Below are 22,240 nucleotides of genomic sequence, written 5' to 3'. Positions count from 1 at the left end.
ACAAATAAACCTAATCATCATTATAGTCATTAGTCATCATATAGTATGATAGCTGATGCCAGCTGTCTGAAGCTTGACCACCAAATTGTGAGCACTCGATTAGCTTTGATCACATTTGTTTTGACATGATGAGAATTAGGTTCTGGATTAGCATGATCATGGACTGTGGAAGCTCTTGATGATCATCATCATCATGCTTTGACATGAATAATGGTGCATCAAAATGCATAAAGTAAAATGGTTCCAAGAGCAGAAATATGGAGCTAGTGGGATATAAATGATGAATGATGGACTTGTAGTTGTCCATTGTGTTTCTTTTCTTGTAGTGTAGAATATGTGTGAGTGCTTTGAATAAGTAGATTGAGTTCAGTGATATGCATAACATGATATAATAATTTCAGAATACTCAAAAACTCTTTTTTTTTTTTGGTATTTTTCAATTTATATTCTTTTAAATAATATTCTTAAATTAATATATATATAAATTATCCTTTCAAAATTTTCTATAGTGTTTTAGTTACACAACAAAAACACTATAAAAACATAAATATATATGATACTATGATTCAAATAAGTATTTATAGTAATTTAAGAATAACATCACTCAAATAAAAATAAAAAATTACCGTATTATAATATTATAGTCACCACAATAAAAATATCGTAAAACTTACTCGAAAACACTATAAATAATCCGAATAGACTCCCAACTTCAACTAAACTGATTACGACTCTAAAAATATGGTTTTGAAATGATGAAAACCAAAGAGACAAAAATATGATGTCATTTTTAGTGCTTGAATGTTATTAAAAAAAAAATACTATACATGAGTCAAATAAAAACATCATAATAATTTAAAATTAATAAAAAAAATTATTAAGGGTATTTTGGATATTTTTAATTAAATATAATGTTTGAAAACAAAGTGAAAGACATCGATTAAATATATCTAAAATATGAATAATTTTTTTTAAAAAAATCATCCTTTTATCTTCTAATTTTGCAGTCAGAATAATATATTATAAAATATTGCATAGTAACATGATATAGCAATACCTTTCAATTGACCTCAAAATTGAATGAGGAACCAATCCTTTTATGAGAAGAAACATCACATCTTTCAATGTGGCCCACCAAATAGCTTTTCCTGTGATCCAAGCCCTCCTCTTGTCTCTCTCTTCAATGATAACTCTTCAAAGGACAGACTTCCCTGTTCCAAGAAAGTTAGCTGAAAGAGGTGATATGTTTATCGATGCAAGTTCCATCAAGACCATGGAGTCCTTTGCCAAAGGTGCCAATGGTGAGGCATCTTGTTTAAACCTTTGCAAGGTGTTGCTGCTCAGGGGGCCATGCCCACATGACCTTGGGACCATCCCTAGGAGTTTAAACCTAGGGTTTCAAGTGTCCTCTAAGAAACTCCTTCAAGCAAGAAGAAGAAGAGCATGCATGTCCTCATGCAGGGCAACAGTTGAGAGTAGCTGGGACCTGAGGGTCGTACAAGACTATGACATCTCATCCAACCCTAGGGCCCACCAACATCACCTATATATCATTATGGAGTCTTCTACCTGGCTTTTAGTGGATATCAACAAAGTAAATTGCATATAGATTTTGGGTGCAACAAAATAAAAGAATAGCCTTTTTATAATTTTTATTTTTTGAATTGAGGACCAACATAATGAGTGTTTTCTTTGTACAAAGTGTGCTCAATGAATCTAAACTAAGACCAAGACAACATCATGTCTTTTAATGTGGTGCATATCACAGTGTCATTGTGCAATTGGTGTACAAATTAGAATCAAATATTTAATGAGATGTCATGATATAAGAACAGTCACCTAAGCTTAAAGCTCCCAACCCTACTTGTCTCTCACTTTTGTCAAACAAAGCTACATCAAACGATGTCATTAAGTACCCTACTAGATAGATCCCATCCTAACCTACTTGTTATTGTAATGCCTCATCTCTTAATACAGTCTTGCCTTATGCATTCAAGTAATGAATACACCTAAAAGTCATCCTTTAAATGGACTCAAATCCAGAGAGAACCTCTTGACCTGAGTGCATGTGGTTTTTGGTCTTCTTCTTCCAGTATATACTAAGCAAACTGGTATATCAATGATCTCTCAGGGCAAGCAAAGATGAGGAGGAAGAAGAAGAAGAAGAAGAAGAAGAAGAAGAAGAAGAAGAAGAAGGTCCTCATCGACCGAGTGAAGTGCAATTAAGGTCTTACAAATCTGAAGACTGTATGTGGACGCTGTTTTAGGTTGGATGCATGAACTGAGAACTACAGTGTCTTTTCCGTGAGACACTGCTTTTTACTGTAAAATTCACATGAGGCATGGGATCGGATCACAGCTTCCTCTCCATGACCGTGGCTTGCCACAGCTCATCTGAAGTTGATCTGCAGCGGGGTCAACACCCTGCAATCTCCAACAAGCTCAGCCCTGTCCCCCTCCTTCCCTGTCACCACGTAACAACAAGTATACTATAAGCGTATATTTATTATGTGTACATGAAGGAGTACGCCGATAAGCAACGAGGGGTTGGTCGCTCCATGTTTCGTGTGGGATGCGCGACCTCCGTCACGACACGAATAGGCCATGTTTAGCGGCAAGCGAATGCTCCGTTCCAGCGCGGACGCTTTCGTAGCACTTCATCAGCAGCGAATTTAATCACCGCAAAACGACAAACACCACGAACGGGGGGGATTACGTCGTTTGAAAGCCACTCGCTGATTAATTAGCCTAAGCGATTCCTTCCCCGCTTACTACATCCCCTAACCCACGAGCTTAAACCCGTGAGCGGGAATAATGGGGACACGTGGCGAGATCGGACGGTGGAAGGACTGGTGGTTCGATCGCGTACGCGAACGCAACGGCTCGAAAACCACTCGTTGGGACGGAGACGAAACGGGAGGTGCTTGCTCTACATTAGCCATCCCAAGTAAAGTATTATTACCACGATGCCACTCCCTTTTAGCTCTCTGACAACGCTGAGGAAGTGGCAAAGGGGTTATTGTGGGAACTGAAGGGTGTAAGAGTGTCATTTGAGGTGGCCCCGGTAACGAAGGTGGCATTGCTAACAACACTTGATTTGCTCGGTGGGGTACGTGTCGAGATCGTGGGGGCCCGCTTCGAAACCGGTGTCCGTGAAACCGGGCACGAACCCGACCACCGTTTCGTATGGCTTAGGATTAACATGGACACGTAGGATGCCACGTCTTATCCTAGTCAACACTCGCTCTCTTCGTCTTCTCTCCCCCCACCTTGGTATCCCGCTTCGCCTCTTTAAAACCCCATCCTCCTCGCCTCCCGAGCCACATCGTCCCGATCGCCACCGCCGGAGAACCCAAGAATTGCCCGTGAGGTCGGGCTTGCCGCCGAACCTTCGTGGCGACGCTATTCACCTGGTAGAGATCGGAAGCCATTCATTGTTTGATCCCTTATCTGATGGCAAACGAGTGTAAAGGAATCTAGCGATCGTGTCATCTTTTGGTTCGGACCTGAGCGGTCGTCTTCCTCGATGAGTCCTCGTTCGTGATCTTGGTCGTTTTTCTTCCGACTCGTAGACGCTTCTTTCCGGTGCCTGATCTTGTCATCGATCTCCGATTCAGCCGATTTGGTGTTCGGGGTGTTGCAGTGTCACTAATTTCCGGGCTTGAATCAAGGAAGAGAAGTGGTGGTTTGGATTTTGGTGTAACCATGCCGTTTCCGACGAAGATCCAGCCGATCGACGTGAGAGGGTTAGTGCGGAGCGATCAGGCAAAACCCGTGCCCAAATCACGGCTGAAGCGGCTTTTCGAGCGACAATTCCCCGGCGTCCTGCGAATCTCGTCAGTGGAACGGCTGGATCTGGAGCCGAGCTCCGTCTGCCTCGACAAGATGATCCGCAGCTTCATGGAGGACAACAACGGGGAGAAGCCCTCTTCCCGATGTGGTCACAGCCGCTGTAACTGCTTTCACGGCCACTGTGACGACAGCTCCGACGACGACCTCGACTTTATCTCCTCCTCCAACAGCGGCGACGCTCCGATCGTCTCCGCCGCCGAAGTCATCAAGGTACCAGCGGACTCCCTCAAAATCCACTCCCCATTCGGTGGTTCTTATCCACTTGATATTTACGATTCAAGGCTCGTAGAATTCCCTCATTTCTACTTGAAAATAATGGGATTGCTACAGGGTTTGGTGGTTTGCACGACCGTCTCGGAGAGGAATCTCCTTGCCGATGCGTCCACCGTCGTGGAGAGGAGCAAGAATTTCAAGAGAAAGAACGAGCATATGAAGGCCGTCACCGATGGACTCCGATCGCTCGGCTACGACGCCTCCCTGTGCAAGTCGCGGTGGGAGAAGACCGCCTCCATCCCGGCCGGTACGTTCCTTCTCCGTCTCTCATCAATATCCCGCCGTTCGCTCGTCTCAATTTCCGACGACCGACGACCTGAGGGGTGTTGAAATGACGGCAGGCGAACATGAGTACATCGACGTCATCATCGTCGGCGAGCGGCTGCTGGTGGACGTGGACTTCAGGTCGGAGTTCCAGATCGCGCGGTCGACGAAGAGCTACGCCGCCGTGCTCCAGTCCCTGCCGTCCGTCTTCGTCGGGAAGGAAGACCGAGTCAGCCAGATCGTCGCAGTGGTCTCGGAGGCTGCACGGCTGAGCCTGAAAAAGAAGGGCCTCTACTTCCCTCCGTGGCGGAAGCCGGAGTACATCCGCTCCAAATGGCTCGCTCCCTACGAGCGATCGACTACCCCGGCGGACCATGAGCAAGCAGCGGAAGCAGTGGAAGAGACTCGCGCGTCGGAAGAGAAGGCCAAGACCGAGAACCCACGCGGCGACGCTTCAACGACTGACGAACCCGGCGAAGCAGAGGGGAAGAGCGCGGTGGTGACGGACCCCACGCAACCAACGGAGGCAGTAAAAGAGACTGGCGCATCGGAAGAGAAAGCCCAGACCGAGAACTCGAGCGGCGGCGCCTTCCCATCGACCGACGAACCCGTAGAGGCAGCAGAGGGGAAGAGCACGGTGGCGGTGGCGTCGGCGCCACCGACGTGGGAGCTGCCGGAAGTGAAGCCCAGGACGCCGCACAAGGGAGCGAAGGTGGTCACCGGCTTGGCTTCCGTCCTTTCCGAAAACCCGTAATTTTCGTTTTATTATTTATTTTATTTTGTCTCCTGAGGCTTATGGAAGCGCTTTAAATCTCGTGCTCCTTCCCTTATTTTTCTGATCTTGTTTGTAAGAGGGGGGCTTGTATGGAGTGAATGCCCTGCTAATATAACTACGTTGTTAGTTATAGATGAAAATATCAAATAATAATATTTATTATTCTTATAAACGATACTTTTCTCATTATTTTGTCCCCATGTAACTTTTTTCCCCGCAGATATTTCTTTTCTTTTTTTAACTGTTTATTTAATTGTCAAGCTCCTGGAACGGATCGCAAAGCTTCTCTGCCGGCGTCGGTCCCTGCAAGCGAAACATCGAGCAACAGGAGGGCGATACGCTACCAAAAATAAAAGGTTATGCTCCTTACGCTCCTCTTTTATAAGCGAATGCTATTCTCCCGATATGATCGGTTTCTTCTTTTTTATGCTCTTATCCGCTACATGCTTTCAAACACAAGTTGGACGGGGCGACGGGGGATGACGACGGCATGCTCGTGTTCGGCGTGATTGAGACGACGGACCCACAGGAGCCGCGTGAGGTACCTCCTTTTTTTTTCCCTGAACTGACTAAACTACCCCAACGTCTCGAACTTTCCGGGGGGGCATACCCCGGGGGGCCGCGCGCTTGGGGGTAATTTAGGGACTCCACCCTTCCCAACTATGACGTCGACAGCGCAGATTAACATGTCGCGTTGTGTTGGGCGCTAACGTGGGCCAGGCTTATCCTGTTCTTCTCGTGATCCTCGTACCGAAGCATCCCGTTAACGGCGTCAAGGTCCCATCGACCGAGGGGAGTACTCATTTCCATGGAGTCATTATTATAATGAAGGGATGGTACCACGATGCGTGCCCCTTCCTCCCGTCTCTTTCGCCGGTGCTTTGATTGTGATCGTCCTACTCTCCTCCTCACAGCCACAATCATTGGGCCCCTCTCTCTCTCTCTCTCTCCTCTCTCAAGTCACCGACCGATCCTAACCATCAGTCCTCTCGGTCTCATGACATCAAGCCATGATTTCGAATGCCCACTTCCTTACCCCAGGCGTCCCAGGAGCTACTGAACAAGAAGCAAAAGCAGCAGGTAGTCATCAAAAGAATCAATGCCTTTTCCGTCTCATCCATCCATCCATCCCTCTGGTTCTGCAATTTGTCATGTAAGGAGCCATGGGAAGCACATCAATATCTCCGAATGAGAAACCGACACCTGGTAGTGAAGCCCTTTGTGGGTCAGCTGTCGGCCCGCGATTCGCTCCCCGGAGTACTGCTGAAGAAAAGGAGACCGGGGCCTACTCTATCCTGTACACCACACACATTCGAATAAGCGGCGACGTGGCGCGTGAACATTGGTCGGATCATCCGTTGCTGGCCACATGACTACATTGGAACACAATGTCTGTGGGTCTGCGGCCATTATTTCTCTTTTCGGATCCGCTGTCTCGGTCAGAACCGGGAACACGATTCAGCTTCTCGAACAAAAGCTGGGACGGTGGGGCCGACAGTCCACGGAAGCCGAGAGCCCTGTTCCCACACCCGAGAGAGCTCGACTCGTGCAACGAATCGAGGTGCACCCTAAGTCGCGTCGTGTTCCGTTAAATTCGGTCACCGACTCCTTTTCGGGCCCAGTTTTTATACCCACCCATCTGAAACTACAGTGCGGTGGCTACCTGAGCGATTTGTCCTCTTCGGATGCATGACATATGTAGGACGTACCTGTGCATGTGCTCATGATTTCACGTAACCCTGCGTCCGGTCGTCCCACCTTCGACGATTTAACGTTTCACGTCGCTGCATTGGATGAGGGTAAGCGGATTTAATGCAGCTCTTTTGTCTTGCACCGCTAAAAGCTGCAAAGACGGTCGAACAACTTGACGCAGTTGGGCGTCGTAGGAATCGTATACCTTTTATCACCTTCCATTCATCCAAACAAAAACCATTTTAGATTTTTTTTAGCATAATTTTCTGGGGTGACTTTTCGAGAAAAAAAATTCATTAAGAATTTTCATAAAGTATCCTAACTTTAATTTTTTTAATAAATAATTATTTTACCTCTAACCTCCTATCGAACTCTCACTATCGTCTTTGCTTTTGTTATGCTCACTCACGACCCTCGTGTGAGGAAGGAGAGAATACGAACCTTATCTAACTCACCCTTGCAAACAAAGAGGCAATGACGATCAGAACTGTATAATAGACCCTTGTACGAGGGTTGTGAGCAACACTGATGACTCTCATGTCCCCTCCTTTCTTGCACGATGATTGTTGGTGACGCGTGCAAGGACAAGATTAGCGGAGGCAACAATGGTTCTCATGTGAGGGCTACGAGCGACAATGCAAGATCAAGATGAAGACGAGTCCAACAAAAGTAAGGGCAAAATAATCCGACTCATTGTGGGAATTTTTTAAAATTAGAGTTTTATGTAGGAAATTATCAAAGTTAATTTTTTTTTCAAAAATTTGTTCATTTTTCTTCAAAATATAAAAAATAAAGAAGTTGCATGTTTGATCTTATGAAATTAACATTTAATTTTTAGACGTACTCAACGAGGATATATTTGGATATTAAAAATTATTATTCTATATTCTTCATCGATCTCTCGAACAAATACAGAGTTTGTCCGATTCGATACATCTAATATATGATTTGTACCATTTTAATTTTCTTTTAATTTTTTAGGTATATACTGATGTATCAACATAACAAATAATATTTTATGTGCATCGTCTCATAGTGAAATTAGAGAGTACATTATAAAGTGATATTGTTAACAAATAATATTTTATGTGCGTCGTCTCATAGTGTAAATCGAAATCGTAAACCTATAGTATAATCCAATATTTAACGTAAAAAAAGATTTAAATCGATTTATAAGAGATATAGATAAGTACAAGCTTAAATAGTTTGGAACAGTGATTCCCACTCAATAAAATTAATAATTATCTGAAAAGATGCGATCACAACAAAGTCTTCTAACTTGGTAGATAGATCGAGTACTGCACTAAATCTCTAGAAATAATGCAAGCATAGTCAGCGATGAGATGTACTATTATTTTTCTGGATTCTAACAACTCTCACCCAACAGTCATCTGATAAAGAGCAACTCACAGACCCATCAACTCTTTTTCCTGGATATAATGGCGAGAAGCTGACATGATGTGTCTGCTCTTATCTTCTTCTGCACCCCATTTCTTTGCTCTCGAAGGCTTGCAAGAGCCCCACGTCTCAAAACTGTTCCCTCTCCCTGATGATAACATACAGGATAAGGTCTACTGGTTTCAGCTCATACTTCTCATCTTATGTGCAGGTCCACAGGAGTGGTCCAAAAGAACCAGCCTGTGGCCTCTGTCAAGTCAATGTTCCTCCATCAAGTTGGGTGTCAAGTTGAAGAGGAGAGACATAAAAGAAAAGGTATGTGTCCTTCTCAGAACTCCAGAATTTCTACCATCTGTGCCTTCCATATTGATGTATGAGAAAAGGTGGGTTGCAGTATCATTATCAGCTAATCAGGCATGAGACAAAACTGGTCTGACTAGATCTGATTGGATGGTCAAATATAATAATCCTGAATCAAAAACAATTCCATCAAGTGGAAACTTAAATTGCCTGCCATACATCAATCTGGTGGAACAAAGAAGATTTCAAGATCATGATGTAGAATAAGATACAGCACAGAAGACTCTTCCAAAAGAAATTTTTAAAGGATAGAAGTCACAAGGACTTGCAGGACTACTGTCTTCTTATGAATTCTGCAAATATTAAAATGCATCTCCAGAATCATATACCATCAATTACAACAAAATCACTTTTTTCTTCTATTTATTAAAATGTTTTCTCAGAAACTATAGGCACTGCGATGATGGTGATACCGTATAACAATGCCGATATCAGCCTACAACACGAATTATCTGTCAAAATACAGACAAGATGGAACAATAATACCTGACTTACACAATATAGAACGGGATATTATAATGCAGAAGAAATTTACTGATTGCAACGCTATGTTTTTTCGCTGTAATTTCTTACAGACCAAGTGGCTACCATCAGAGTGTGAAAGCTATTGGCAATAAATTCAGGATGTTGACTTCATTCTTTTCCATCAGCTGCACGAAGGGAACCCAACTGGACCGGTGCTTGGGTTCCCACGACTTTGGATGATCCATAAAGAGACACATCAAGTCCCTGAGTTTTTTCTTTCTCAATTTGTTCCTTTATCCAAAAGTATGTAAATCTGAGGCCATCCTGTTGAAATAGAGGAAATCGCTCCATTATTATAGCAGAGTTGCAAAATAGAGGAACCCAAAAAGTCAAACAAACAGGATCTACAGAAAAATACTGTATTGCATACCTTCAGCCTCATAGATGGAGCCCAGCCAAGTTTCTCTTTGATCAGTGTGTTGTCAGAGTTGCGGCCACGGACACCCTCAGGACCAGGAATGTGATGGATGGAAAGGTTTTTATTCTCAAAACTGAGTACTATTTCAGCCATTTCATTCATGCTCACCATTTCATCACTGCCTATATTGACTGGCTCTCGGAAGTCTGACTTTGTCAATCTGATCTCAGAAAAAATAATAAGCTTGAGGAAATTTGTTGGCTATAGTTAGATTCTATCAACTTTTAGTAGTTGTTAAGACTTGATCCTTGCGTCAAGCGAATAGGAAGTTGGAAAATTTTGTATAATTAGAAATCCATCAGGCACTTTGCATCATAGTTACCTTAGAACACCTTCAACACATTCATCAATGAAGGTGAAGGATCGAGTTTGCAGCCCATCTCCCCACATCTCAAATTTATCTGTAGAAGTTAATGCCTTACGGCAGAAAGCAGCAGGGGCTTTCTCCCTCCCACCTGTGGTGTATTCAGGATAATCTCAACAGTTAAAACAATCTCAAAAGTAGATTTGCTTGCAGATGCCTCAACAACTCGTGACATACCTTTCCAAGTTCCAAAGGGACCATAAATGTTATGGAACCTTCCAATCCGACACTCAATGCCAAAGTCCTTATTGTAGTGCTTGCACAACTCCTCCGTAGCAAGTTTTTCCAACCCATAAGCATCTTGAGGCTGCCACGACGACAGTAGTTCAGAATTGCACTCACACATTAAAGTAGGAGTCGAAATAATTAATTATTGAACTTATTTAGAACATAATAAAACCAACAATATTGATGATTCAAGATCAACAAACCTCGGCAGGCCAAGCATCAGACTCCTTCAAGCTCACATTAGTGTCCAACTGCTTGAACTCAGGGTAGATGCAAGCACTTGAGGCATAAAAAAACCTGCAGAAATTCATCTTTTAAGTTTTGTATGTGCAAACTAGCATGCAAATAAGAGGGAAATTTAAACAAAAGATGACCAAGTTCATAAGTAGTTAGGCAAGCCTAAGAAGCATAAATATAAAGAAGAGAAACCAGTAAGAAATAAAGTGCATCAGAAGAAATATGTTTATGGATATTTTGGAAGATATTATAGAGTTAATAAAAAGCTTTCACAGGCATCACTAGTAACTTGACTACAACTTACTATGGTAGGCGCCGATAAGACACCAAAACAGTATGGTAGGCGTGCAAGTGGACCAAGTAGACCATGCTTAGTAACACTAATGAGAAAAATAGAGCATACACATAAAATATAGCTCCATAATTTACATCATTAGACAAAATATCTTCCTCGCGGACTAGGTGTTGTTTTTCAACTTTTCATCCATATTATTAATTGCTCCAAGTTAGTGAATGTCTTTTTCTCATTGTGACCACTAAACAATCTGCAATGAGAATTGAAATGTACTCGGATGAACATATCATCCAATGCTGAATCAAATGGACAGCAGCCAGAAGTTTACAGGAAGTTAATCAGTATTTTTTGGTTTTCCTTATTTTTTATAAGCCAAACACAAATATGTTCTGGGAGACCTAATTATACCTTGTGAAATATGACGGTGGGTCTAGCTGGATAGTAGAGTCATAACTTTAAAGTGTTTAAGCATAAAACCATATGATCTTCAAAAGCATGACATGCCACAATGACCACTAAATCTAATGTCATGCGATTCTACAGTTTAATCACCTTGCCTAACAGCATACTAAGTGAAAATTGAGTCAAATCTGTTAATGTTACATGCTCAAATTCCATGATAAAAATAGGGGCTTACATATATAGCAATTATGTACCTTTTCACACCATTGATCCTTGCAGCTTCAAGCATGTTGAAACTGATCATAGTGTTATTGTAGAAAATCACCGAATGGTTGGATTGGATGAAGCCCATTCCTCCCATATCAGCAGCAAGGTTAAATACGTGGTCCACCCCACTAGTGACCTTCAAGCAATTATCCATGACCCTCAGATCAACAAGATGGAATTCATGACAGAACATATCCTCAGTCATATGTTCATTCTTCTTCCAGTCAGAGGCTATAATATAGTGACCCTCACTCTTCAGACGCCTTGCAATATGAGATGCAATAAACCCTCCAGCTCCGGTGATGGAAATCCGCAACTTTTCAGAAGGCCAGTATGGCTCTCTCTCCAAGTTTGCATAAGTGTATTCTCCATAGTTGGTCTCATCATTTCCAGTGCTGCCCATTCTGCAACTTCAAGTTTATTTCATAAAATAATTTTTCATGAAATATACAAAATATTTTTTTCTGATGAGATATACAAAATAATTTCATAAAATATCAAACACAAGTTACCTGAAAGTAATTCAAGAAAACCAATAACAAAGCTACAAGTGAGTCGAAGCACATGAGATCCAGATCAAACCAGTGACTCAAGTAAGATATGGAGGGTGAACATGGTGGTAAAACAATATAGCAAGTTGCGAGTAGCAGATACAATTGATAAACAAGGTACAACAACAAGCAAAGACGACTCTAAAAATACGAAAAGTAGGGAAAAATTTTCCCATTTGCAAAAGTAGAATTTGAGCAGGCACATAATCAATGACAGAGAAGCAACCTGTCTTCCATAGCACCACGAGAAACTCGACAAAAAAAGGGACATGTTTATGCTTCAACCTCACACATTAGCAAGCTTTGTGAAGAACAAAATCCAATAGTCCACATCTCAAGAAGCAGGTAGAGATCAAAGCCCTGGATGCAATCCATTAATTTATGCCTCAGAGAACAGTTAAAGTCACAAAGTCAAACCGAGTGAGCTCTGACACCTGAATGCCCAAGACTAATGATGATAACAACCATAAATGAGTGCCAATCTTAGTACCTTCAATACTTACTCGCCAATCACAGTCAAAGCTAAGTTCAATCGGTATGCGACAAGAGTTAATAAGGAAAAGTAACAATACCATAAAAGCCACAAGAATTCTGCAATTTGATTATAAGGAAAAATCATCCACAGCGACCGGTAATAGTAACAGTAAATTACAATTATAACCATCCAAAATAGATATACCCTGTGACAATAGATACCAAATCTAAAGAGTAGAAGACAGAGCACAATGATTAGCGAAGCAACCATATGAATAAAGCAGGAAAGAACAAATTGTTAGCAGGAAAAAGCACGAATCGGAGCATGTTTTGGGTCCCCACAACAGTAAAACTAGGAACTTAAGCAATCATTCATGACACCACACAATCAACACGGTACCCTACAAGAAATCTGACGAGCCTGAACTATGCTTGGATTGATAAAGAAGGAATTAAGCTCTTGCTCGAAACCGCACCACGAGCGATACAGAAGATGATGAATCCAAGGACGAAAAGCGTCTGGCTTTCGTTCAGCTAAAACAACAACAAGATAACGCATCAACAAAGGTTTACCTCGTCGACTGAAGGAAAAGGTGGGGAGAGCAGAAAACCGAAGAAGAGAGGAAGGAAGCGGAGAGAGAGAGGAGATCTCGGTGGCCGGTGGAGCTCTTCGCCGCCCATTATATAGAGGAAGGGCAGAAGATTGGCCACTTTGTCCGACGAAATAGTAATAATAAATGGAAGCGCATGTTTTCTACTCTTTATTTTTATTCCAGCTAATTTCTATGGAGGGCTCGCCAAATTTGACCCGTTGCCGGGGCAGGCCGGTGGACCCACACACGCGAGTCGCCCCATCTGCTGTGGGCCCCTAAGTCGTGTCCAATTGTACGAACTTGAGTGACGATTTTTGATATCTCGGGGTCGGGCTCTGTTGGGACGGATGTGGTTGAGCCCGAATCGAACGGTGAAGGCAACGCCACGTCTTGGACGTCATAGAGGCAAGATTTACGCGTTCAACGTACGCACATTTTGTACTTGCCCCGTCACAGCGGGAAAAGCTCTGTCGTTGATCCTCATCCAACGGTCCTCCTCAGAGCGTAATCTGCACACCCGTACGTCCGCGGCGTGAGCTAAAGTGGCAGCGAAGATTGGCTCGCGAAGCGAAACAGCGATTGGCGGAAAAAATTTCTCATATATATATATATATATATATATATATGTGTATATATATATATATGTGTGTATATATATATATATGTGTGTATATATATATATATGTGTGTATATATATATATATGTGTGTATATATATATATATGTGTGTATATATATATATATGTGTGTATATATATATATATATGTGTGTATATATATATATATGTGTATATATATATATGTGTATATATATATATATATGTGTATATATATATATATATGTGTATATATATATATATATATATATATATATATATATATATATGTGTATGTGTATATATATATGTGTATGTGTATATATATATATATGTGTGTATATATCTATATGTATGTATATATATATGTACATATGTACATATATATATATATATATACCTATACATACATATACATATACATATACATATGTATACATATACATATATATGTACACACGATAGTTCTCAAATCATCACCCTCTATTTTTTTATATTTAAAAAATACTCCAAAGGATATTTGTGATTTATTTTTATCCATAAAACACTATATAGTATTTTTTTAACAAAATACTATATATTTTTTAAAACAACACTATATAGTGTTTTTAAAGCCCTACACATTGTTTTTAAAACAATGTATAGTGCGTTAACAATATTGAAGAGTACTTTTAAATATTATATAGTGTCTTATTTTAAAAACACTATAAACAATTGATAAAATTTTTATTTTTTGAATTTAGATGGGAAAACACTGAATAGTTTTTAGGGGATATTTTTGAAATTTTTAAAATAAGATATGATGGTTTGAAAATTTTGAAAAAGGACCACCATCCAGGGAAAAAAAAAACACAAAAATAGGATATTGCAATCACCCTAATATATACCCCACCATATAAAGGGAGGACGGCTAAAACAAATTGGCAGGTAAATTTGCTACTGAGTGACTCTTTTGGAAAGATCCTTTGCTTATAGCTCAAATCTAAAACCTATGACTCAGTAGATTGAGATATATCAAATCTACATGCATTGTTTTGTGGATGGTAGTCTTGCACACAACTTTCTATAGAACAAAAACAGACTACAAGGATCTCACCTAAGATATGTTTAGAAAAATATTGCCAAGAGGCTCGAAACAATAACATGAAAGAAGAATCTGAATTCGCAAACTTGTATACCGGATCATGGAAAATGGCTGAATGAGGCAGGGTTTTTTAGCACCAAAATGTTATAAATTGCGGAGGAATCTGACAGAAAGCATGGTCACAGTTTAGATGAATGCATACCATCTAAGTAAGCGGCATCGAACTTGATTTGGAGTAGCGGTCAAGCTCTAACAGGACCTGAGCAGCCCTCCGTCCGAGATGCCCATTCTCATTGCTCTTGGTGGACAAACCAATAAGCGGGAATTTTGCTATTGCACGGTAGAAGTCCGCAACTTCCCTGTACTGAAATAACTTCTCTAGTATTACAAGAGCTTCTTCCTTTAAGGTTGGTGTTCCCCAACTCAAAATATCCACTATTGGATTGATGCCACCTGCTTCATGTAGAACCTTGGCAACTCTACAAGACGAACCATCCTGAATCAAAGTCCCCATCGCGTGAAGTGATTCATAAGTTGTTGCATCTTCACGCTCTTTCAACAATCTTATCAGCTCGGGTAATGCCTGCGCCTTTAAAAGGCAAAAACTAGAAGTGACATCACATATTCCACCGTGCACCTCACATGCAGGGAAGGATACTGCTCGGAAACACCAGCAGCCAGTCGTAACTGGTGCAACAGTTAGTGTGAAACTGCTCAATGACAGTTTGCTGATTAAAGCTGCTGCTCTTGCCTTGGCTGTTAAGCTACCAGACTTTAAGATGCTCACAAACAATGGGTAGGCTCCCAGTTTTACCACCCTCCGTTGCATCTCAACATCACTTGGATCTACAAACCTGATAAGGGCCCTGAGCACATTTTCTTTTGCTTCAGTATTACTCGTATTGAGTATGCTCATAAGTAGTGGCAATACATTTAACTGAATCAATCTTTCATTAAGTGCTGCCTCAGAGCTCTGAAGACAAGCTAATAACCCTGTTGCTGCTGTCTGCACATCACATTGAGTGCCATCTTCAAGAAAGTCAACGACTGTCTCCAGCCTTTTATCCAGGAGGAAACTTGTTATACCATCCGGTTCATGCTGAGAAAGATGATAGATGAGCTTAAGTGCAAGTTCTTGTATTTTCCTGTCGCGATCTTCAAGCAAGGAACATATAACAGAAACACCATTAGCTGCAGCAATTGCCTTCTGTGAAATTACTTGGTCTGACTTGTAGATATTCAAAAGTGTGAGTAGGACTGGCTTCAAAATGTTTGGCGAGTAATGTGAATTTTGAAGCATGGTGATTAAGTTGGTTATGATAGCCTCCAATGCGAGATGCATTCCATTTGCATCAACAAGAAATTCTATGCCGTCGTCTGAAGTGAGATTCTCAAGAATCTCACAGCACTCACCAACAATAATTGAGGGGACACGCAAAGAAGATATTTGTTCTATTACCAGGGGAACCCCTCCTGCTGCAGCAACTAACCTTTTATTATCCCGGGAACTCAACAACTTGGCTAGAGCAGAGAAAGCTGAATCTTTCGCTTCAAGATTTCCAGATGCCAACTCTACCAATGGATGGATCGCTCCTTCATCACCAAGAAGCCTTATGTTCTGATCAATCAGTTCCATTTTCACAATGGATCTCGCCATATATATCCTTGATGACTCTGGACCTAAAAGTTGAAGTGTAAAAATGAGTTAAAAAAACTATAAGCAAGCATGCAATTAAAATATCAAAGGTTTTGCACATATGTCTCCTTCAGACCACGCCTTATGTCAAGTAATATCATTGGGATGGAGTAAGAGTATAATTCATGAGAAGTTGTGTGTGTTTCTGCTTGATGAAATTCTCAACTCATAAGCACTAGGATACAATCAGCCGTCTTTTGTCAGATAGGAAACATGAGTAGGGTAAGAAAAAGAAATAGTAGCAATTCTCCCAGGAGATCTACGGACAACCGTTAATCATTAGGTGAGAAAATGGCTAAGCTGTCCACCACACCATCATCTAAGTTTGTATATCATCATAATCATCCTCCTTATTCTGATGTGAGACCATATGGGGGTATCATGTAGAGACAGTAATAATTTTTCAACGGGTGATGGTGGATTTTCAAGTTTGGCAATTAATTTCCCACAATAGTATAAGAAGTTAAGAAATGTTAAGAAAATTTACTGTACACTAATCACAATGGTTGAATATTTAAGGACTTACCATGACTGAGACGATCAATGAGTGGCTTGTACCAACTAGAAGCAGCTGCAGATAAAATAGTATCATCATCATCTTCGCAAAGCTTCCATAAAATAACTTCAGATTTTTCTGCTGACTCCCTGACTTCATTGTTCAGAAGCATCACGAGAAAAAGAATGGAGCTTTTTTGCTGCTTAAGTTTCTTACATGTAGATTTATTCCACCTTGAACCATCATGCAGTAGTTCAAATAGTAACTCAATTGCAGCCCTTGAAATGTCTGGACCACGTCCCAGACAAATAACTATCTGATCAAGTCCACCAGCTTCAACCACTTTTTCCTGTCCCAGTAATATTTTTTTGCCTTTTAAAAGAAATGGAAAGGCTTCTAAAACAAATAAGAATTGTAGGATTTCAACCAATGACACAATGCAGGAAAGAAAATTAATTTTTTGTAGTGTTTTAATACAAGAAGAGAAATTAGAATGTATATTCTCAGTGGATGACATAAACCAGGAGAATGTTCCAGGGACAGATGCTTTGAATATGTCTCAGAAAGGACAGATACTACACATAGGCATAAATTTATATCCTGTAAGGAAGTTCTATGCATTAAGTTGTACATTATCTCAAAATTTGCCAAAAGAGCATATTGAAGGCATCATTACACATACAAATTTTGGGTGGCTGTTGAACAATAAAGAATATTAACAGTCAAGATAGAATGGAATAACATATTGGCAAAGGCAGTGAGAGACTACAATGAAATGAAAAATGTAACATGCCAAAGAATCTGGAAACAAAAGAAGGGCAAAAAAGAAGAATCCAGGAAAGATAAATCTGGAGAAAAAAAAAAAGAGAATTCTTTATAGAAAAGCGAAAAATAGGTGTATGTGCAAGAAGATAGCTGATGAGCTTACAAACCTATTCTAGAGAACATATTGCATCTGAAGATGAAGGAATTACAGCCTCGTGTACATACATACACTCATAAATGCAAGAAGACTAGAAGCTTCGGAGCAGTAGAAGTTAAAAGTTTTCCTATTTAAGTTTTTAGAAGGACTTGAAAACAGCCAAACAAGTATTTTCTTACACCGCATGCATCCCAGAGATGCACATAAAGGATTTGTAATTCGTCATAATTGCATGCATGCTAAATTGCAACTAAGTTAGCAAATTAGGGATCCTCCGTAAATTGTGATAGCTCTATTGTAAGGTAATTGCAATGTTACATTTGTTCATAGTTCTTCAATTTCAAATTAAATGTTCATAATCAAAACTCAAGAAATGAAACTGCAATTTAACAGGATTTGTTTGTCAATGACAGTAAACCATGCCAATAGCAGCAAATAGGAATCTCTACTTATGACTTCTGGGATAAATGTGACATTTGGAAAATCAAAAGATAACAAATATTTTACCAACACAGTATGTTAAACAATTTCTAGAAGTGTTAAGAATAATATGAAGTCAGCAATAAGTAACAAACAAATAGTGCTTAAAGTAACTATTGCTTTGTTTTCATATGGCCTTTAAACTTAGTAATGAAATCCATACCTTATTTTTAGCATGCCCTTCAACTATAACAGTTAATGTTGCTAAAGCCTTTTTCTTTAAATCTCTATCATGGCTACTTGGAACTGTCAAAAGGATGATATCAATAAGCCCCTCTAAAGCAATCCAATCCTTGCAGATTGGATTTTCTTTAATAACCTCCTGCAATTGGTCGAGAGCATTAGCACATGCTGAATCATCACCAGATTGTAATTTTCCCTTCACTGACCTAATCTTAAGACAATAGTTGAGCTCTCTCCACTCCTCAATGGACTGTCTCAAACCAATGTTGCTTCTTAGTGAGAACTCCTCAAGAATTTGGTGTGTCTCTGGATCTATAGCATGTCCAAATTCAAACCACGTTTCGATGGCTGCTCGTTCACATGTAGTTCCAGTGCAAAGGCTGACAGGGTCAACCATCACTGTTCTTGTTATGGGACACATAAATGAGTTCAAAGGTTTAATGGATTCATCCTGTGGAGCATAGTTTTCTATAGTCTGGACCCTACGTTGATAATGATGTTTAATTTCCTCTTGATCAACAGCAGCATCAGCATGAGATAGAAGTTCAATAACTTGCTCCAAAAAGATTTCTTCTGCCCTTTCCTTACGAGCAGCTGCTTCTTCCTTTTCCCTTTTTAAACTAGCAAGTTCTTCACTTATTTCTGATGGCTCAATAGGCACACCCACTGCTTTTGCAATTTCTTCCAGCATGTGATTTGCAAAGGTCTGATCACTTTTCCTCTCACGAAGTCCTTGATCCAACTTCTCAACAATTCTGATTTGTGCTTGAGAAGCTTCAAACTCAGCCTTCTGCATTTCTCCATGAATCCTATTCATCCTTTCTGATAAATCAGAGAGGACTTCAGTGCTTGCAAGGGACAAAGCAGCAAGAGACCTTCCAATGTCCCTTGTGACTTCTTGTATCTCTCTTACAATGTTTCGGCATCTTACAAGTAAATAAAAGCGTGCACGGTTCTTATATTTATCCACTATGTCCTTTGCCTTCTTGACATCTTCTTTAAGAAACTCCAATGCTTGTCTCGCAGCTTGAGTGTCATTCAACTCATGAAGCTGCAATTGTTTCAAGACAGGTTCGATATCATAGAGATACTTTGATAATGCTTTAAAACTTTCTTTCTCAATAAGAACATCCTTTGCGGCTGTTGCTGTTTGTAAGACCTGATCTGTCAGCAGTGCCAAGATTGTTCCGATCGGTATCAGTTCCAAAAGCGGCATTCTCTGATCCCCAAATCAAGTTGATTCACAAACCCCAACTTTTGCAACCACTATACACAACAAAAAATGCCAGTGTCTACAAGCAGGTTGTGCAGAAAATGACACTATATGATCTGTAAGAAGACCACCAAACCCATGTCCTGCAAGCACTACAGATTTTTCACAGTTCTTACTTGGAAAGTCTAGTCTAATCCATCAATGATATCTTCCACTAGGGAGTCCAAAATTTTATCCATATTTAACATAAAGCTAATGCCCCAAAAACTATATTAAAGAGAAAATATGCTGCAGCAGATGCATATTTAAAGCGAAAAGTTCATTTATGATAATATCCAGACAAGGAAATTCCAAAATTACTTTTTAAAACAAACCAAACCTCTGACGTGAATTATGCACCAAAAAGGAGCAGCAATATCAAATATCGCCAAAAAGGCATTTTCTTGCCTTTTTACTCCATTGGTGTATCCAGGAAGCTTAAAGCACAAATTCAACATAATAAACAAAGAATGAAAGTTCTCAAATTACATCTTTAACAAAGAACGACCAGGGAATAAGATAATCAAAATAAAGTAAAACGCCCCTTCTTTTCTTTTGATTTCATGAAAATAATCATCATTACAATATATTAAACCTTATTGCTTTTTTATGATCAGAGATTCATCTATTATGTAGCCAAATCCTGGAAACAGGACGGCACCTTGATTCTTTTAACTACGAAAATGAGGAAAGAATGAAGTAACTTTTTCAAAATTCTTACACATTAACTTTTATAAATTATGCTTTCAACTGTCTGACTTACTTGATAGATGAATACTATTTACGTTCGATTGCATTGCTAACTTTTGTTGAAGAACTCAACCCCCCCCCCCCCCCAAAAAAAAGAATGGATTTACATCACTTTCAGAAACCCTAGAAATTGATGACGCTCGATTTAAATGAAGTTGAGAATCATTTGTAGAAACAGCAACGATCGCCCAGGTTCAAGTTCACAACACTCAAAAACTCAAAGCCAAATTCACAAGAAGTGCAGTCAGCAGGAAAAACCCAGATAAGAATCCAAGAAATCATCCAAAAGAATCCCAACCACTGCGCTAATTGGAAAGGCAATTACTACGAGAAAACTACTATAACCACACAAGAAGAAGAAGAAGGGAAACGAGATAGGAGGCAGAACCGTTCGACATCCGACTAACTTTAGTCCAAATCAAGAAACCAAGTCGCCAAGAATCCGAGAACTAACACCCCAGTCACACGGATCCCAATGAAACGCAAAGATCGAAACTTTAGATAACTAGTAGGGAAACGAGAAAAGAGGCGAAACCGTTCACCTGCAGCATGGAAAGGTTAAAAAAGACCCAAAAGGATCGTTTGTGACCGAGTTACCGACCCAACGAAACGCAAATGTCGAAGCTTTCAACTCTTTGCATGACAACTAGGAGAAGAATTAGGGAAGAACCAAGGGAACAAGATCGGAGGCCAAACCGTTCCACATCCTCCACCCGCAGCAGCACAAATCAAGGTCAACAAGAACGCCGGAGGGATGCAACTTATATAATCCAGCCACTCGAGGAAAAAAGAAACCATTTTTTGGCACACCAGAAGGCGACCGAGGATCCAGGTGAGGGTTTCCAAAGTCAAGCACGAGTCTTCGAGGAAACCAAGAGGAGCATTCATAATCGATGCCGATTTGGCGAGCCCAGAAGGCGACCGCGCCTCAAAGAGGATCCATATGAAAATGAAGGAATCTTTACGACTCCGTGAACAACAAACGCAGGCAATCAAGAGGGGGACCCGTGAAAGATAGCGAAAAGGACCATCAGCCTCCCCAGAGAGAGGCCCCATCGTTCCAGACCACGCGCGACGACGAAGCCCTTCTTCGTGGAGACTCCCAGTAGTGCAATAAGTAACTTGCGCGCAGCACCCGCAACGAAGAAGTCATTCTCGGGTGACAAATAAAGTATATTTTGAAATATCATAAATTATATAATTTTAAGAATAATTTTTTTTAAAATTTAAAAATATATTTTTAATTTTTTAAATAAAATTAGATAGAGTTATAGAGATTAAGGACTATTGTATTTTACCTTTATTGTATAAATATATGGTATCTATATGTAGATAAATAAAAGTGTAAGTATTCAAGTTTTTTTTTTTTTTTTTTTTAGGAGTTCAATAAAAAAAAAATTCGTCTTGATTTCTGCTGTTTGATTTAATCTTAGGTTAGTAGTATCTTATTACTATTATTTGATAAATGATTATACTACATGTGATTCTTCTTTCTTTTTTCATTATGGAAATATTATAAAAGATCATCTTTTTTTTACTATGAAATATTATAGTCTAATGGGTGGATTTTATATTAAACTTCTCAATCAGTTTAACTATAAGATCTGAAAAACTTATTTGAAGTCATATCTTATAGGAGAAGATTTATGAGATATGGTTGGTTGTAATACAAAAAATAGCACAAGGTGTTAAGATGTAGACGTTATAAAAAGATGAAGGAATTTAAATGTAAATACTGAATTTGTATTAAAAAGATCTATTTTTCATGATCTCTTTGAATACATTAGTCGTCGTAAGAAATTTGGATCACTCT

The 22,240-nt window shown here is 40.0% G+C and overlaps 3 protein-coding genes across 8 annotated transcripts; 1 reads left to right on the top strand and 2 right to left on the bottom strand.

Moving 5' to 3' along the window:
- The first annotated feature begins 3,306 nt into the window (after positions 1-3,306).
- Positions 3,307-8,819, top strand: LOC135618690 (uncharacterized). 5 transcript variants are annotated; one of them, XR_010489101.1, is made up of 5 exons: positions 3,307-4,062; positions 4,183-4,372; positions 4,467-5,101; positions 5,426-5,705; positions 8,466-8,819. XR_010489101.1 is itself a non-coding variant. In XM_065119837.1 (4 exons), the coding sequence occupies exons 1-4, from the start codon at positions 3,706-3,708 to the stop codon at positions 5,547-5,549; spliced, it is 1,344 nt and encodes a 447-aa protein (XP_064975909.1). In that variant the 5' UTR covers positions 3,307-3,705; the 3' UTR covers positions 5,550-5,681. The 5 variants fall into 5 exon arrangements, 1 of the variants encoding a protein (XP_064975909.1); XR_010489104.1 differs by lacking the exon at positions 8,466-8,819 and adding an exon at positions 5,885-6,026; XR_010489102.1 differs by lacking the exon at positions 8,466-8,819 and adding an exon at positions 5,845-6,026.
- A 130-nt stretch (positions 8,820-8,949) lies between these two features.
- Positions 8,950-13,107, bottom strand: LOC135618691 (GDP-mannose 3,5-epimerase 2). Its single transcript, XM_065119838.1, has 7 exons — positions 12,949-13,107; positions 11,338-11,754; positions 10,353-10,446; positions 10,099-10,228; positions 9,880-10,012; positions 9,510-9,717; positions 8,950-9,403 (listed from the first exon to the last, which is right to left on the bottom strand). Exons 2-7 carry the CDS (start codon positions 11,751-11,753, stop codon positions 9,248-9,250), a joined length of 1,137 nt encoding a protein of 378 aa, XP_064975910.1. The 5' UTR covers position 11,754; positions 12,949-13,107; the 3' UTR covers positions 8,950-9,247.
- A 1,506-nt stretch (positions 13,108-14,613) lies between these two features.
- Positions 14,614-21,347, bottom strand: LOC135618689 (U-box domain-containing protein 43-like). 2 transcript variants are annotated; one of them, XM_065119835.1, is made up of 4 exons: positions 20,970-21,347; positions 18,406-19,781; positions 16,871-17,189; positions 14,614-16,328 (listed from the first exon to the last, which is right to left on the bottom strand). In XM_065119835.1, the coding sequence occupies exons 2-4, from the start codon at positions 19,639-19,641 to the stop codon at positions 14,854-14,856; spliced, it is 3,030 nt and encodes a 1,009-aa protein (XP_064975907.1). In that variant the 5' UTR covers positions 19,642-19,781; positions 20,970-21,347; the 3' UTR covers positions 14,614-14,853. The 2 variants fall into 2 exon arrangements, with proteins under 2 accessions (XP_064975907.1, XP_064975908.1); XM_065119836.1 differs by having other exon boundaries at positions 21,124-21,342.
- Between the last annotated feature and the right edge of the window lie 893 nt (positions 21,348-22,240).

This window comes from Musa acuminata, chromosome BXJ2-8, assembly GCF_036884655.1.
Source record: "Musa acuminata AAA Group cultivar baxijiao chromosome BXJ2-8, Cavendish_Baxijiao_AAA, whole genome shotgun sequence".
In the NCBI taxonomy this organism is placed as follows: domain Eukaryota; kingdom Viridiplantae; phylum Streptophyta; class Magnoliopsida; order Zingiberales; family Musaceae; genus Musa; species Musa acuminata.
This window is presented reverse-complemented; position numbering and strand designations above follow the sequence as displayed.

Excerpts from the sequence above, each read along its gene's own strand:
- LOC135618690 (XM_065119837.1), top strand. The coding sequence starts at position 3,706 with ATGCCGTTTCCGACGAAGATCCAGCCGATCGACGTGAGAGGGTTAGTG. Across the intron at positions 4,373-4,466 it reads GACCGCCTCCATCCCGGCCG|GCGAACATGAGTACATCGAC; the intron begins GTACGTTCCTTC and ends AAATGACGGCAG. Across the intron at positions 5,140-5,425 it reads TCCGTCCTTTCCGAAAACCC|CTCCTGGAACGGATCGCAAA; the intron begins GTAATTTTCGTT and ends TTAATTGTCAAG.
- LOC135618691 (XM_065119838.1), bottom strand. The coding sequence starts at position 11,753 with ATGGGCAGCACTGGAAATGATGAGACCAACTATGGAGAATACACTTAT. Across the intron at positions 10,013-10,098 it reads TCCCTTTGGAACTTGGAAAG|GTGGGAGGGAGAAAGCCCCT; the intron begins GTATGTCACGAG and ends AATACACCACAG. Across the intron at positions 9,718-9,879 it reads TGTGTTGAAGGTGTTCTAAG|ATTGACAAAGTCAGACTTCC; the intron begins GTAACTATGATG and ends TTCTGAGATCAG.
- LOC135618689 (XM_065119835.1), bottom strand. The coding sequence starts at position 19,641 with ATGCCGCTTTTGGAACTGATACCGATCGGAACAATCTTGGCACTGCTG. Across the intron at positions 17,190-18,405 it reads AAGGGCATGCTAAAAATAAG|GAAAAAGTGGTTGAAGCTGG; the intron begins GTATGGATTTCA and ends TTACTGGGACAG. Across the intron at positions 16,329-16,870 it reads CATTGATCGTCTCAGTCATG|GTCCAGAGTCATCAAGGATA; the intron begins GTAAGTCCTTAA and ends TTCAACTTTTAG.